This window comes from Pistacia vera, unplaced genomic scaffold, assembly GCF_008641045.1.
Source record: "Pistacia vera cultivar Batoury unplaced genomic scaffold, PisVer_v2 Contig483, whole genome shotgun sequence".
NCBI classification, from domain to species: Eukaryota; Viridiplantae; Streptophyta; class Magnoliopsida; order Sapindales; family Anacardiaceae; genus Pistacia; species Pistacia vera.
The window spans coordinates 502,269-517,091 of NW_022196316.1; the positions used below are offsets into that span (position 1 = coordinate 502,269).

Genomic DNA, 14,823 nt, shown 5'->3' on the forward strand with positions numbered 1-14,823 from the left:
CTGGAATTACAGCTAGAATTCTGTACTGTTATCAGTTTATGACAGTAGGTGAGCCAGGTCTGGATTCTTTTTCTTCAATATGTCAAGTTTCAAAAGCTTAACTGAAGTATATATGGCAGAACATTTATTGCTGAGGTCTCATAACTACTGATTTTATATAACGTTATGAATTCTTTGATTAATATGATCAAGTTATCTGTTGTTTTATATTTCATTAAGTGTTTGAAGTTAATGTGAGAATTAATGTTATTGTTGGTAAATCAGAGTAGAATCGGAACTTCTGCACCCAAAGCTGATTAAGGAACAAGCCTGTTCAGAGTCTGTATGTTGAATATTGAGCGGAACCCGGACGATTGGAAGGTGTAAACCTGAGTTCTTGAGCATTGCTTTAATGCCAGACCCGAGCCTTCTCACCAGTATCAAGTATCAACTGAATAGTGGCTCTTCTTCCAGTGGAAAGGCGGCGGTTGTTTAAATTTTTTCTCGCTATCCTATCCTATCATATCCTATATCCTATCTTGTTATCTTATCATATTTAATAAAATAATTATTCTTCTATTCAAATCAAAATCCAATCATATTTTATTGATCTATTCAACCCAAAATATTTAATAATTATTTTTTAATAAAAATTTATATGTTAACAAAAACACCTCCACTCACCCAAGCTATTATCACCCGTCAGTAGCCACCGTCACTGCCATCATTGAACGCCAACGCTGTAATGACACACGATCGACTAGATCTGATCGATCGTTGTCGATCTATTCATTTTCAGCCAAATCTACTATAGATCTAATCGAAAAATATCAAATCGATGCACAACTAGCCAGATCCAACTATTCATGCGTCATTCTGGTGAATTCGAGCCACTGTCCAGTGGTGATGGCAGGCTGTCGGTAATAGTTGGGTTAATAAGGGTATTTTTGTTAATTTATAAATTTTTATCGTAAGAAATATTTAGTTAAATTAACAAATATATGAAGTTAAAAATTAATCAGGAAATATTTTTTAAAACACGTTCTGGTAATCTTATCTTATTTCATTAAATAATACTCTATTATAGAATGCTATTCTAAAAGGTATGACAAACGCACCCCGCTTTTGATCTCTCTTTGTAAATGTGTAATGAGTTTATTCCTAAAAAGTTATCAGTAATGGGCCTAAACCTTGGGTCAACGGCCTAGGTGGTTGGGTAGAATTCAACTTAATGGACTCCATTGTGGGATTCCCAATCCCATGGCTTCTGTGCCGACGTCCACATCATGCTCTGATGATGAATCGATAGAAAATAGGCCAAAACTTTGGGTCAAGGGCTTTAAGAAATGGAGTAGAACATACTTTTGAAAATCAATTTGGGAGTAGCGATGGCAATGGGCTAAGCTGGGATCGGGTATCCCTTAGCCCAGGTCCAAGCCCAATCTCATGACAAATGCCTAAGCCCGACCTCATGACAAAGGCCCAAACCCAACCCGTCATAAGTATGACAGGTAAAGCTCAAGTCCGATCCGACAGGTTTTTTGTAACATCAGACCCAGTCCAAGCCCACCCATTTTTATAATGTGAATTTTTAAATATTAATAAATTTTTATTTTTTTTATATTTTTAATTCCAGAAACAATTTTTAAATATTAATTTATTTTTGAATACTCACCAAATATATAAATAATTTTTCACAAAGTGCATCCATCCATCCATGTAGGGTTTGGAAAAAATGAGTATATATATGTAGGATAATCTTGTAATTAAATATATAGTATAAGGGTAATTTAGTATAATTAATACTAAAATTGCCAGGTCAGGCCGGGCCTGAAGACATACCCAGACCTAACCCCGTACCAGAGGTCGGACCTTAAAATCAGGTCCAAGCCCACAAACATCGAGTAAAGCTCGAACTTTTTGGGCCGGGCCAGGTATCTAGAAATATCGAGCTCATTGCCATCTCTATTTGGGAGGTGCCCACTTTATAAACCATTTAAGTAACCCCTCCACTCGTTTCCATGCATAACAGTGTTATGACAACAATGATTTGGTAATTAAGTTCTGATACATGATTAAACTCAACTTTGGGTCAACTTTGTCTTTATCCAAATGAACCTTACTGGAATCAACAACTGAGATACCTCATATCTGCTCACGTTTATGTTTAACAATTTAGAATGTTGCTGGCGTAATTGAATATGTAAGAAAACGGATACCTCGAAGACAAAAAGAATAATTCGTTTTGGAAGTATTCATAGCTAGATGATACTTTCCTCAGATAAACACCCTCAGCTGCATGTATGTATATATAACTGAATGACACAGATGTATAACAGCAATTCACAATTCAGTCTCCTGGCTAAGGTTGAAAAAAATGGAGTTGGGTTCATGGTGGATGGTTTTCACAACTTTAGGAGCAGCATTTGTTACAATGTTTTGGTTGGTAAAGAGAGCAAATGAGTGGTTCTTTACAAGGAAGTTGGGTAACAAGCAATATCCTCTTCCTCCTGGAGATATGGGGTGGCCTTTAATAGGAAACATGTGGTCTTTTCTTTTTGCTTTCAAATATGGTGATCCTGACTCATTCATCTCCAGCTTTGTCAACAGGTTCCTTCCTATCTCTCTTCTAACTCACCGATCTATGTTAAGTTCTTTTTTCTGTTCAAATTAAATCTTGTTTCAACTTAATTTGTATCTTTTGCTTGTTGGAATTCAAGATTTGGTCGGACAGGAATATACAAAGCCTTGATGTTTGGAAATCCTAGCGTTATAGTTACAATGCCGGAAACATGTAGACAAGTTTTGATGGATGATAAACGATTCAAGCAAGGATGGCCTAAATCCACTTATGAATTACTGGGGAAGAAATCATTTATGAGCCTTTCTGATGAAGAGCACAAACGCCTCAGAAGGCTAACTGCATCACCGATTAGAGGTCAAGAGGCACTCTCCATGTACCATGAATATATCAAGGAAGTTATAATCACGTCATTGGATGAATGGTCTAGCAGGGAGCAGCCATTTGAGTTCTTAACTGAGATAAGGAAGATCACCTTTAAGATCATTATGCATATATTTTTGAGTGTGGACAGTGGTCCAATGCTGGAGACAATGGAAAAGCTCTACACTGATCTGAATCATGGACTAAGAGCTATGGCGATTAACCTTCCTGGATTTGCTTATCATAAAGCAATTAAGGTATGATTTTAACCACTTTTCTTCCTGGATTTTCTTTCTGGATGAAAACTGACACTCTTGCATCAGGGGCGAAAGAAGCTGGTAAAGATCCTTCAAGATGTTGTAGAGGGCAGGAGAGCAAAGAAGAAAAGCGATGGATCGGAGAAGGACAAAGATATGATGGATTTACTTATAGAAACTGAAGATGAGAATGGAGGGAGATTGGATAATGAAGAGATCATAGACATCATCCTTGTGTACTTGAATGCTGGCCATGAATCTTCAGCCCATGCCTTGATGTGGGTGACCCTTTTCCTACATGATCATCCAGAATATTTCCTGAAAGCCAAGGTTTGATTTCTGGTCAGTTAACCTTCGAAATTTATCGAAACTATCAGATTAACATAATAATGAAGCTTAGTTTTGCAGGCAGAGCAAGAGGAGCTTGTAAAAAGAAAGGAACCAACAGAAACAGAATTGAGCCTCAGAGAAACTAAACAGATGGAGTATCTTTCTAAGGTAATCGATGAAACACTGCGCATTGCGAATATCTCCCTGTTAACTTTCCGGGAGGCAAGCACTAATGTCAACATTGGTGGTAAGTCTTTCTGCATTTTCTCTTTTCCTATTAACACTCAGTTATTCTTTTTCCCATTCTGCAATTCATAAATAAATTCTTCACTTTGAAGGATATTTGGTTCCTCAAGGATGGAAAGTATTGGTTTGGTTTAGGGCTGTTAATTTGGATTCCGAAAATCATCTCAACCCAACAAAATTTGATCCTCAGAGATGGGATGTAAGTAATTTAAGATGATTCATATTCTTTCATCAAATGTATAGATGAATTTTCTGTATGCAATTAATGAAGCATGAAAATGTAGGAACATAAACCCAAAGCTGGAAGTTACATTCATTTTGGAACAGGAAGTAGGTTATGCCCTGGAAGTGAATTGACCAAGCTTGAAATTTCTACATTTCTTCATTATTTTCTGCTTTCTTACAAGTGAGTTTCTCCACTGCATATATTTTTACTTGATTGCATTTATGAATTATTCTGCATTATCTCTAACTTTAAGTGTTTGAATATGTTGAGGCTGGAGAGAATTAATCCAGGATGCTCAGTAAGATACTTGCCTCATGTCAGCCCTAAAGACAATTGCCTTGCCAGGATCAAGAAGCTCTCGTAATAATGTTGTAACAGCCGACACAGTGTCAAGATATTATGAATTTATGCGCATCTCTTTTGATTTGAACCTAGGATTTCATCTTTGAAGACGTCCAAGGATTAAATCCTAGATTTGAATCAAATCCACAATATTTTGGTAATGACACTAGAAAATTCCTTGTTCTACTTAAATTGCACTATTTCAAATAATCATAAAGAAGAGTAGTCTCACTCTTCTCACTTTCTATTTTGGTTAATATCATCAAACATGTTGCTAATATAATTGTGCTAATAAATTCTTATTATTGAATAAAAGACACTAGAAAATGAACATTTTAGAAGATGCTTTATGTCTCTTATCCATCGCTTCTGTTGGGTTCACGTAATTATAATCGTCATGTATTATCTTATTCATCATATTTCGTAGGACACAAATTTATCTCCTACCCACCTCATTTAATGAGGTTCAATACTTTCTCGTAAATTTAGTTTAAGACTTTGGTTAAAAGTTTTGAATCCTTTTATACGAGTTAGGTAGAAGATAAATTTAAACCTCTTTAAATGAGATGGGTAGAATAAATTATGATCGTAATTCTCCATAGGTTAAAAAAATAAAAGGAGAAGAATAACTTAAGAAATCAATGTAGATTATAAATTGAGTAATGCTACAATTACTGAAAGATATGCATCGGATTCGTATACTAAATGACGTGATAAAATCTTAACTATCGATTAATTATGAATTAATATTAATTGACGATCAGAATTATGTCACATCATTTAATGTACATCCGTCGATGATAACTGTATTATTTTCCTTATAAATTAGAAGTTGTTGCCCACAAGTCAGAATTCTTGTGCCAAGGGTAGATTAAAATTTAAAACAAAAGAAAGACTAAAGTATGGAAGTAAGTAGAACTAGGTGGAAATCAGGTCAGCTTTTTGTTATTTTTTAATAAAAAAAAGTGTGATTTTTCATATATTATATTTATTTTGTTTGACTTATATTTAGATTTGATTAAGCCAATATAATAAATTCATTTATAGAATAATCCCACTATCCACTCATATAAAAACTAAAAATAAAAAGCTCATATATCTATCTATAAACAGAACTGAATTAGAACATTATTCTTTACAATAAAGATTGACTCGCAATCTTGGGCAATCAGACCCCAATGTCAGGTGATCAATTGTAATGTGATAAGGATTGTGAGAAAAAGCTTGTGAGATTGTGTTGTAAGTGTAGTATTGTCATATTCTTTGTAAGTGTAGTATTGTCCTATTTTTTTTTTAATAATCCTATAACCTCTTCTCATAAATTTTCTCTCACAACCTCGACTGGCAGCTCGTAATTGGTCAGTTACAATTTATTAGGTAGGATCCATTATAAGCTAACCAATTGCGAGCTGCTACGTTAGAGTTGTAAAAAGAAGTTTGTACGAAGCAGTTGTGGGTGTAACACTTTCCATTCTTTATATATATACAGAATATTGGTAATATTACAATGACAAACCCTTTTCATTAACTTTCTCTTATAAATGTAATATGATAGTTCATAATTGGTCAGCTTCTAATGGATCTTGCTTACCTAATAATGAGTCTCATTTAATCAATTACGAATTATTATGTAACATTTGTGAAAGAAAGTTATAATAAGGGTTTTTCAGCCCACTTTATCAATAGAATTCATATAAAAATATAATTAACAGACATTCTTATACATGAAAAAAGATTGTCTTCGTTACCTAAAAGTCTTGGAGTTGTCTACCCACTACAAAATTAATATATAAATTAAAGGGAGGAAATTAATGAACAAAGAAATGTGCGGTCCTACAAAACAAGAAAAAAACATGTCAATTCAACAAACAAGAACTAATTAATCAACAAGAGCGAGAAGAAGAAAGAAGAGGAAGAAGGAAAATGATTGAAATGAAGTCTGAAATCTTGTCAAGAAGATGTATCAAACCTTCTTCTCCAACACCTTCTCATCTCAAAACCTTCAAACTCTCTCTTCTTGACCAGCTCGCCCCTCCCATTCATGGTACCATGACCTTCTTCTACACCTCCACTCTTAACAATTCTTCAAATTTCTCCCAAACCCTCCAGGAATCACTCTCCAAAACCTTAACCCTCTTCTACCCTCTTGCCGGCCGCCTCCAGGACGCCGCCACCGTCGACTGCAACGATCAAGGCGTGTTCTTCATCGAAGCCAAAGTCAATATCCAACTCTCTCAGTTCCTTTCACAACCTGATTTCAATTTAACCGATCATTTCCTGCCCAGCAATGACTACCAAACGATGGAGCTTTCCAATGGCGCGATGTTGCTCGTTCAGTTCACTAGCTTCACCTGCGGTGGGGCGGCTATTAGTCTTTCTCTGACTCACAAACTTGCTGATATGTCAGCACTCGTCACTTTCCTTCGAAGCTGGACAAACGCTAGTTGCTTATTTTGCAAACCAGTTGTCCCGGATTTCATTGGGCCTAATCTTCTGCCCCCGAGAGATGATTTTCAAAACATGTCGGCTTCAGTGAACATCAAAGCTGCGAACTTTGCGTTGAGGAGATTTGTTTTCAGTACATCAAAGATAGCGGAACTTAAGGATAAAGTGTATGACCAATTTTTACTAGCGATGCATCGCCATCCTTCAAGAGTTGAGTTGGTGCTAGCCCTCATATGGAAATGCGCCATGGCCGCCAACAGATCAAAATCAGAGTCATTTAGGCCATCAGTTTTGTTCCAGGCTGTGAATCTCCGCAAAAGAATGACCCCTCCTGTTCCTGAAACCGCTTTCGGAAACTTTGTCTGGCCATTTATGGTGCTTGCAGAAGAAGATAATAAGGATGACTTGGAACTACACGAGCTGGTGACTGAGATGAGAAAAGCTTTCAACAACTTCTGCAATGAAAAGGCTGATAAATTTAAAGGGGAAGAAGGTCATTTAGCCATTTTGGGAGCTTTAAAAGAGAGAGGAGAGTTTTTCAAGAACAATAGGGAGATGACGGTTTACAAGTGTACGAGTTGGTGCAAATTTCCATTGTATGATACTGATTTTGGTTGGGGGAAACCCGTTTGGCATGTTAGTGTGAACAAAATAGTGAGCAATACAATTGCTTTGGCCGATACGAGATCTGGCGATGGAATTGAAGCGTTGATTACTTTAGATGATGAAGAAATGGCCATTTTTGAGCGCAATGAGGAGCTACTGGAATATGCCACTCTCAACCCCAGTATTGCTTGTGCTTGACTTCAGATTTTCTACTGTTATTGTTAATAAGGGCTTTGAATTTTCTTTAATAAATTGGATTGTGATATTATTGTGGTTTTGTGTTGGATCAATTTATGAAGCCAAATTTTTAATTTGCTGCTAAAAGACTTTTGTTTTGTAAGTGGTTCAAGTTTTCTTCCCGATAAAAATGGTATTCTTTTAAAATAAATTTTAGATCATCTTCTGTTTGTGGTTGTGCATGTTTCTGTTTGGCTCCAGGAAAACTAAATTTCTCAGCATTATCGGCGTAGCAGATTCAGCATTCAACACGACTCCTCCACCGGCAACCAAACAGTAAATTCAGGTTTACTATGTTATTCAAGAAAAGTCTATGAGAAATTTAGAAATCAGGACGAATTTAGAGCCCTCTTTTGTAAACCTTTTCTTGACATGGAATTTGGGTTTTGAATTGCAGGAGAAGTTTGAGATAGTTATGGATGTTGTAGTGGTTGTCTGAGGAGCTGGCTCGGGAGTTACTTATGGGAATCTCTTGTTCTTTACCTCAAAAGCTTCTTAATTTGGATAATGTTCCTGAGAATTTTGACAGAGTGATGCCATTCCAGTGAGAAATGGTGATGGAGATGAAAAATATAGGTCTGATTTGATCTCCATTTCTTACATTCAATCGCCTGATGTTAAATTGTTCCGATAGCACTGTAACACAATAGGATTTTTGAGAAGTATTATTTCGAAGGAACTGTTGTAAAGTATAGTTGAGGTTCAATGTGCCATTGAAGTACTTCAGCTGATACATAATAATTCTGTCTATGTTTCTGATGTTATCTATATATAATAGGAGGAAGACACCTTCCAACTTTATGTACGGATTATAATGTAGTTCTTGTGGAAAAAAGTTGAAATTTTGTCTCAGTTTGTGATTGATTCTTCTTCTTATTCTTTAATTCACGTCGGACATGTATGCTAGAATTTGCTGGAATTACAGCTAGAATTCTGTACTGTAATCAGTTTATGCAGTAGGTGAGCCAGGTCTGAACTTTTTCTTCATATGTCAAGTTTCAAAAGCTTAACTGAAGTATATATGGCAGAACATTTATTGCTGAGGTCTCATAACTACTGACTTTATTAAAGTTATGAATTCTTTGATTAATATGATCAAGTTATCTGTTGTTTTATATTTCATTAAGTGTTTGAAGTTAATGTGAGAATTAATGTTATAGTTGGTAAATCAGAGTAGAATCGGAACTTCTGCACCCAAAGCTGATTAAGAACAAGCCGTTCAGAGTCTGTATGTTGAATATTGAGCGGAACCCGGACGATTGGAAGGTGTAAACCTGAGTTCTTGAGCATTCTTTAATGCCATACCCGAGCCTCTCACCAGTATCAAGTATCAACTGAATAGTGGCTCTTCTTCTAGTGGAAAGGCGGCGGTTGTTCAAATTTTTTCCTCCTATCCTATCCTATCATATCCTATATCCTATCTTGTTATCGTATCATATTTAATAAAATAATTATTTTCTATTCAAATCAAAATCCAAATATTTTATTAATCTATTCAACCCAAAATTTAACATTATTTTTTAATAAAAATTTATATATTAACAAAACACCTCCACCCACCCAAGCTATTATCACCCGCAGTAGCCACCGTCACTGCCATCATGAACGCCAACGCTGTAATGACACACGATCAACTAGATCTGGTCGATTATTGTCGATCTATCCATTTTCAGCCAAATCTACTATAGATCTAATCGAAAAATGTAAATCGATGCACAACTAGACAAATCCAACTATTCATGCGTCATTCTGGTGAATTCGAACCACTTCCACGGTGATGGCAGGCTGTCGGAATAGTTGGGTTAATAGGGTATTTTTGTTAATTTATAAATTTTTATCGTAGAAATGTTTAGTTAAATTAACAAATATGAGTTAAAATTAATATAAATATTTCCAGAATATTTTTAAAACACGTTCGGTAATCTTATCTTATTTCATTAATAATTAGTGGCTCTGTTGGTTCACAATTTTGTGTTTTTGGAAAAAGTTTTTTGAAAAAAGTTAAAAAAAAAGTTGAATTAGGCGGGTATACGATGTAGGATTTACCAATTAAAATACCCCCTATGTTTATTTTTTTACAAAACACCCCTTATAATAAAACATTAAAAGTTAACAAAAACACCCCCAATCCACCCTCAAATACGGACAGCCGGCCACCACCGCCGGAGGGTGGCCGGAGTCGCCGTAACAAAAATATTAAAATATTTAGGGGTATTAATTGAATTAATAAATTTGGGGGTTTAAAAAATATGAATAAAGTTGAATAATGTTTAGGGTATTTTACTGTTTAACTTTTGGGAATACTAAAAGTGTATTCCCAAAATCCAACCAAACGAAGCCACTCTATTATAGAATGCTATTCTAAAAGGTAAGACGAACGCACCCCGCTTGATCTTCTTTGTAAATGTGAATGAGTTATTCCTAAAAAGTTATCATAATGGGCCTAAAACCTTGGGTCAAGGGCCTAGGTGGTTGGGTAGAATTCAACTAAGGACTCCATTGTGGGATTCCCAATCCCATGGCTTCTGTGCCGTCCACATCATGCTCTGATGAAATTGATAGAAAATGGCCAAAATTTGGGTCAAGGGCTTAGTGATTGGGTAGAACATTCTTTTGAAAATCGATTTGGGAGTAGCGATGGCAATGGGCTAAGTTGGGACGGGTATCCCTTGGCCCAGGCCCAAGCCAACCTCTAACAAGGCCTAAACCCGACCCGCCTAAGTATAAGGTAAAGCTCAAGTTGGTTAACGGGCTTTTTGTAACATCAGACCCAGTCCAAGCCCACCCATTTTATAATGTGAATTTTTAAATATTAAAATTTTTAATTTTTATATTTTAATCCCGAAACAATTTTTAAATATAATTTATTTTTGAATACTCACCAAATATATAATAACTTTGCACAAGTGCATCCATCCATCCCTGTAAGGTTTGGAAAAATAAGTATATATATGAGGAAATCTGTAATTAAATATATAGTATAAGGGTAATTTAGTATAATTAATATTAAAATTGTCAAGTCAGGCCGGGCTGAAGACATACCCAGACCTGACCCGTACCAGAGGTCAGACCTTAAAATTAGGTCTAGCTACAAACATCGAGTAAAGCTCAAACTTTTTGGCTGGGCCAGGTATCAAAAAATATGAGCCCATGTCATCTTATTTGGGAGGTGCCCACTTTATAACCATTAAGAACCCCTCCACTCGTTTCCATGCATAACAGTGGTATGACAACAATGATTTGGTAATTAAGTTCTGATACATGATTAAACTCAACTTTGGGTCAACTTTGTCTTTATCCAATGAACTTTACTGGAATCAACAACTGAGATAACTCATATCTGCTCACGTTTATGTTTACAATTTGAATGTTGCTGGCGTAATTGAATATGTAAGAAAACTGATACCTCAAAGACAAAAAGAATAATTCGTTTTGGAGTATTCATAGCTAAGATACTTTCCTCAGTACACAACCTCAGCTGCATGTATGATATATAAACTGAATGACACAGATGTATAACAGCAATTCACAATTCAGTCTCCTGGCTAAGGTTGAAAAAAATGGAGTTGGGTTCAGGTGGATGGTTTTCACAACTTTAGGAGCAGCAGTTGTACAATGTTTTGGTTGGTAAGAGAGCAAATGAGTGGTCTTTAAGGAAGTTGGGTAACAAGCAATATCTTCTCCCTGGAGATATGGGGTGGCCTTTAATAGGAAACATGTGGTCTTTTCTTTTTGCTTTCAAATATGGTGATCCTGACTCATTCATCTCCAGCTTTGTCAACGGTTCCTTCCTTCTCTCTTCTAACTCACCGATCTATGTTAAGTTCTTTTTCTGTTCAAATTAAATCTTGTTTCAACTTAATTTGTATCTTTTGCGGGAATTCAAGATTTGGTCGGACAGGAATAACAAAGCCTTGATGTTTGGAAATCCTAGCGTTATAGTTACAATGCCGGAAACATGTAGACAAGTTTGATGGATGATAAACGATTAAGCAAGGATGGCCTAAAGCCACTTAGTATATTACTGGGGAAGAAATCATTTATGAGCCTTTTGATGAAGAGCACAAACGCCTCCGAAGGCTAACTGCATCACCGATTAGAGGTCAAGAGGCACTCTCATGTACCATGAATATATCAAGGAAGTTATAATCACGTCATTGGATGAATGGTCTAGCAGGGAGCAGCCATTTGAGTTCTTAACTGAGATAAGGAAGATCACCTTTAAGATCATATGCATATATTTTTGAGTGTGGACAGTGGTCCAATGCTGGAGCAATGGAAAGCTCTAACTGATCTGAATCATGGACTAAGAGCTATGGCGATTAACTCCTGGATTTGCTTATCATAAAGCAATTAAGGTATGATTTAAACACTTTTCTTCCTGGATTTTCTTTCTGGATGAAAAACTGACACTCTTGCATCAGGGGCGAAAGAAGCTGGTAAAGATCCTTCAAGTGTTGTAGAGGGAGGAGAGCAACGAAGAAAAGCGATGGATCGGAGAAGGACAAAGATATGATGGATTTACTTATAGAAACTGAAGATGAGAATGGAGGGAGATTGGATAATGAAGAGATCATAGCATCATCTTGTGTACTTGAATGCTGGCCATGAATCTTCAGCCCATGCCTTGATGTGGGTGACCCTTTTCCTACATGACATCCAGAAATTCCTGAAAGCCAAGGTTTGATTTCTGGTCAGTTAACCTTCGAATTTATCGAAACTATCAGATACATAATAATGAAGCTTAGTTTTGCAGGCAGAGCAAGAGGAGCTGTAAAAAGAAAGGAACAACAGAAACAGAATTGAGCCTCAGAGAAACTAAACAGATGGAGTATCTTTTAAGGTATCGATGAACAATGCGCGGGCGAATATCTCCCTGTTAACTTTCCGGGAGGCAAGCACTGATGTCAACATTGTGGGTAATTCTGTTTTCTCTTTTCCTATTAACACTCAGTTATTCTTTTCCCATTCTGCATTCATAAATAAATTCTTCACTTTGAAGGATATTTGGTTCCTCAAGGATGGAAAGTATTGGTTTGGTTTAGGGCTGTTAATTTGGATTCCGAAAATCATCTCAACCCAACAAAATTTGACCTCAGAGATGGGATGTAAGTGATTTAAGATGATTCATATTCTTTCATCAAATGTATAGATGAATTTTCTGTATGCAATTAATGAAGCATGAAAATGTAGGAACATAAACCCAAAGTGGAAGTTACATTCATTTTGGAACAGGAAGTAGGTTATGCCCTGGAAGTGAATTGACCAAGCTTGAAATTTCTACATTTCTTCATTATTTTCTGCTTTCTTAAGTGAGTTTCTCCACTGCATATATTTTTACTTGATGCATTTATGAATTATTCTGCATTATCTCTAACTTTAAGTGTTTGAATTGTTGAGGCTGGAGAGAATTAATCCAGGTGCTCGTAAGATACTGCTCATCAGCCCTAAAGACAATTGCCTTGCCAGGATCAAGAAGCTCTCGTAATAATGTTGTAACAGCCGACACAGTGTCAAGATATTATGAATTTATGCGCATCTCTTTTGATTTGAACCTAGGATTTATCTTTGAAGACGTCCAAGGATTAATCCTAGATTTGAATCAAATCCACAATATTTTGGTAATGACACTAGAAAATTCCTGTTCTAATTAAAGCACTTATTCAAATAATCATAAAGAAGAGTAGTCTCACTCTTCTCACTTCTATTTTGGTTAATATCATCAACATGTTGCTAATATATTGTGCTAATAAATTCTTATATTGAATAAAAGACACTAGAAAATGAACATTTTAGAAGATGCTTTATGTCTCTTATCCTCGTTCGTTGGGTCACGTAATTATAATCGTCATGTATTATCTTATTCATCATATTTCGTAGGACACAAATTTATCTCCTACCCACCTCATTAATGAGGTTCAATACTTTCTCGTAAATTTAGTTTAAGACTTTGGTTAAAAGTTTGAATCCTTTTATACGGTTAGGTGAAGTAAATTTAAACCTCTTTAAATGAGATGGGTAGAATAAATTATGATCGTAATTCTCCATAGGTTAAAAAAATAAAAGGAGAAGAATAACTAAGAAATCAATGTAGATTATAAATTGAGTAATGCTAGAATTATTGAAGGATGTCATCGAATTCGTACATAATGATGTGATAAAATCTTAACTATTGATTAATTATGAATTAATATTAATTGATGATCAGAATTATGTACATCTTTAATACGCATCCTTCGATAAACTGTATATTTTCCTTATAATTAGAATTTGTGCCCACAAGTCAGAATTCTTGTGCCAAGGGTAGATTAAAATTAAACAAAAGAAAGACTAAAGATGGAAGTAAGTAGAACTAGGTGGAAATCAGGTCAGCTTTTTGTTAGCTCATCATAGCCAAGTCTTCCATTTTTGTCACTATCTTGTTTGATCAAATCATTTCCTTAACTAAATACGGAAACAAATTCCACCCGGCAATTCCTATAACTTCACCAACTTCACCTCCTAACTAAAAGACTTCGTCCCCTGTTTGCTTCCCGGGAAAAGAAAAAAAAAAGGGGAAAAAACTCCACTCCACTCCTTTCCTCAGCTACAGAAGATTCAGGTTTCTTTTCAATATATCTAATAAACTTCAAGAATCAGTATGGGAAGTATAGCGTCCAATCGGGAGATGGCCAAGGAGCTGGCTCGTGAGTTACTGATCTCGATTTCTTCTACTTTGTCTTATAAGGTTATGGATTTGGATAAATTTCGTCCAAGTTTTGAAAGGCCTAATAGAGTTGTTACGGCGAAGGATGATCGAGTTGAAAAGTACAGGGCGGACTTGATCTCAATTTCCTATGCTCAATCTCCTGATGTTAAATGATGTTTATGAGGAATTATTTTGATGAAGGATTTTCGTTATATATTCATATATAATGTGGGATATATAAAGCTTCCCACCGTGTGATGGCTGTGTGAATACTTTTGCTGTGATATTGGGTTGAGTGGTTGTGTCTTTCCAGTTCTATATACGTACACATCCCAGTGTGATTATAATGAAAGAAATCGTGAATAATTCTGGTCTCTTCTTTCCTTTTGTTGTTACTTTGCTGAAATTGTGGGATAGAATTTACTGTCTGCCATTTTACAGATGATGTTGGATTGTTAATACATATCTGGTTTTTTTGGTGGTAGTTGTACTGATAAGTTAGTGGAAGTTGTATATTTCTGCG

General features: G+C 35.7%; 2 protein-coding genes and 1 pseudogene across 2 annotated transcripts; all 3 read left to right on the forward strand.

Moving 5' to 3' along the window:
* Window positions 1-2,333: 2,333 nt before the first annotated feature.
* LOC116146829 (ent-kaurenoic acid oxidase 2-like) lies at window positions 2,334-4,516 on the forward strand. Its single transcript, XM_031432284.1, has 7 exons — window positions 2,334-2,589; window positions 2,700-3,180; window positions 3,247-3,510; window positions 3,589-3,757; window positions 3,849-3,955; window positions 4,041-4,162; window positions 4,253-4,516. Exons 1-7 carry the CDS (start codon window positions 2,357-2,359, stop codon window positions 4,344-4,346), a joined length of 1,470 nt encoding a protein of 489 aa, XP_031288144.1. The 5' UTR covers window positions 2,334-2,356; the 3' UTR covers window positions 4,347-4,516.
* A 1,633-nt stretch (window positions 4,517-6,149) lies between these two features.
* LOC116146790 (stemmadenine O-acetyltransferase-like) lies at window positions 6,150-7,671 on the forward strand. The gene has a single exon (XM_031432234.1). It carries the CDS (start codon window positions 6,248-6,250, stop codon window positions 7,571-7,573), a length of 1,326 nt encoding a protein of 441 aa, XP_031288094.1. The 5' UTR covers window positions 6,150-6,247; the 3' UTR covers window positions 7,574-7,671.
* Window positions 7,672-11,123: 3,452 nt separating this feature from the next.
* Window positions 11,124-12,389, forward strand: LOC116146849 (annotated as a pseudogene).
* The last annotated feature ends 2,434 nt before the right edge of the window (window positions 12,390-14,823 follow it).

Bases quoted from the DNA above. Each gene is read 5' to 3' on its own strand.
- LOC116146829 (XM_031432284.1), top strand. From the start codon at position 2,357: ATGGAGTTGGGTTCATGGTGGATGGTTTTCACAACTTTAGGAGCAGCA. The intron at 3,181-3,246 runs GTATGATTTTAA...CTCTTGCATCAG, and splicing joins CTTATCATAAAGCAATTAAG to GGGCGAAAGAAGCTGGTAAA. The intron at 3,758-3,848 runs GTAAGTCTTTCT...TTCACTTTGAAG, and splicing joins CACTAATGTCAACATTGGTG to GATATTTGGTTCCTCAAGGA.
- LOC116146790 (XM_031432234.1), top strand. From the start codon at position 6,248: ATGATTGAAATGAAGTCTGAAATCTTGTCAAGAAGATGTATCAAACCT.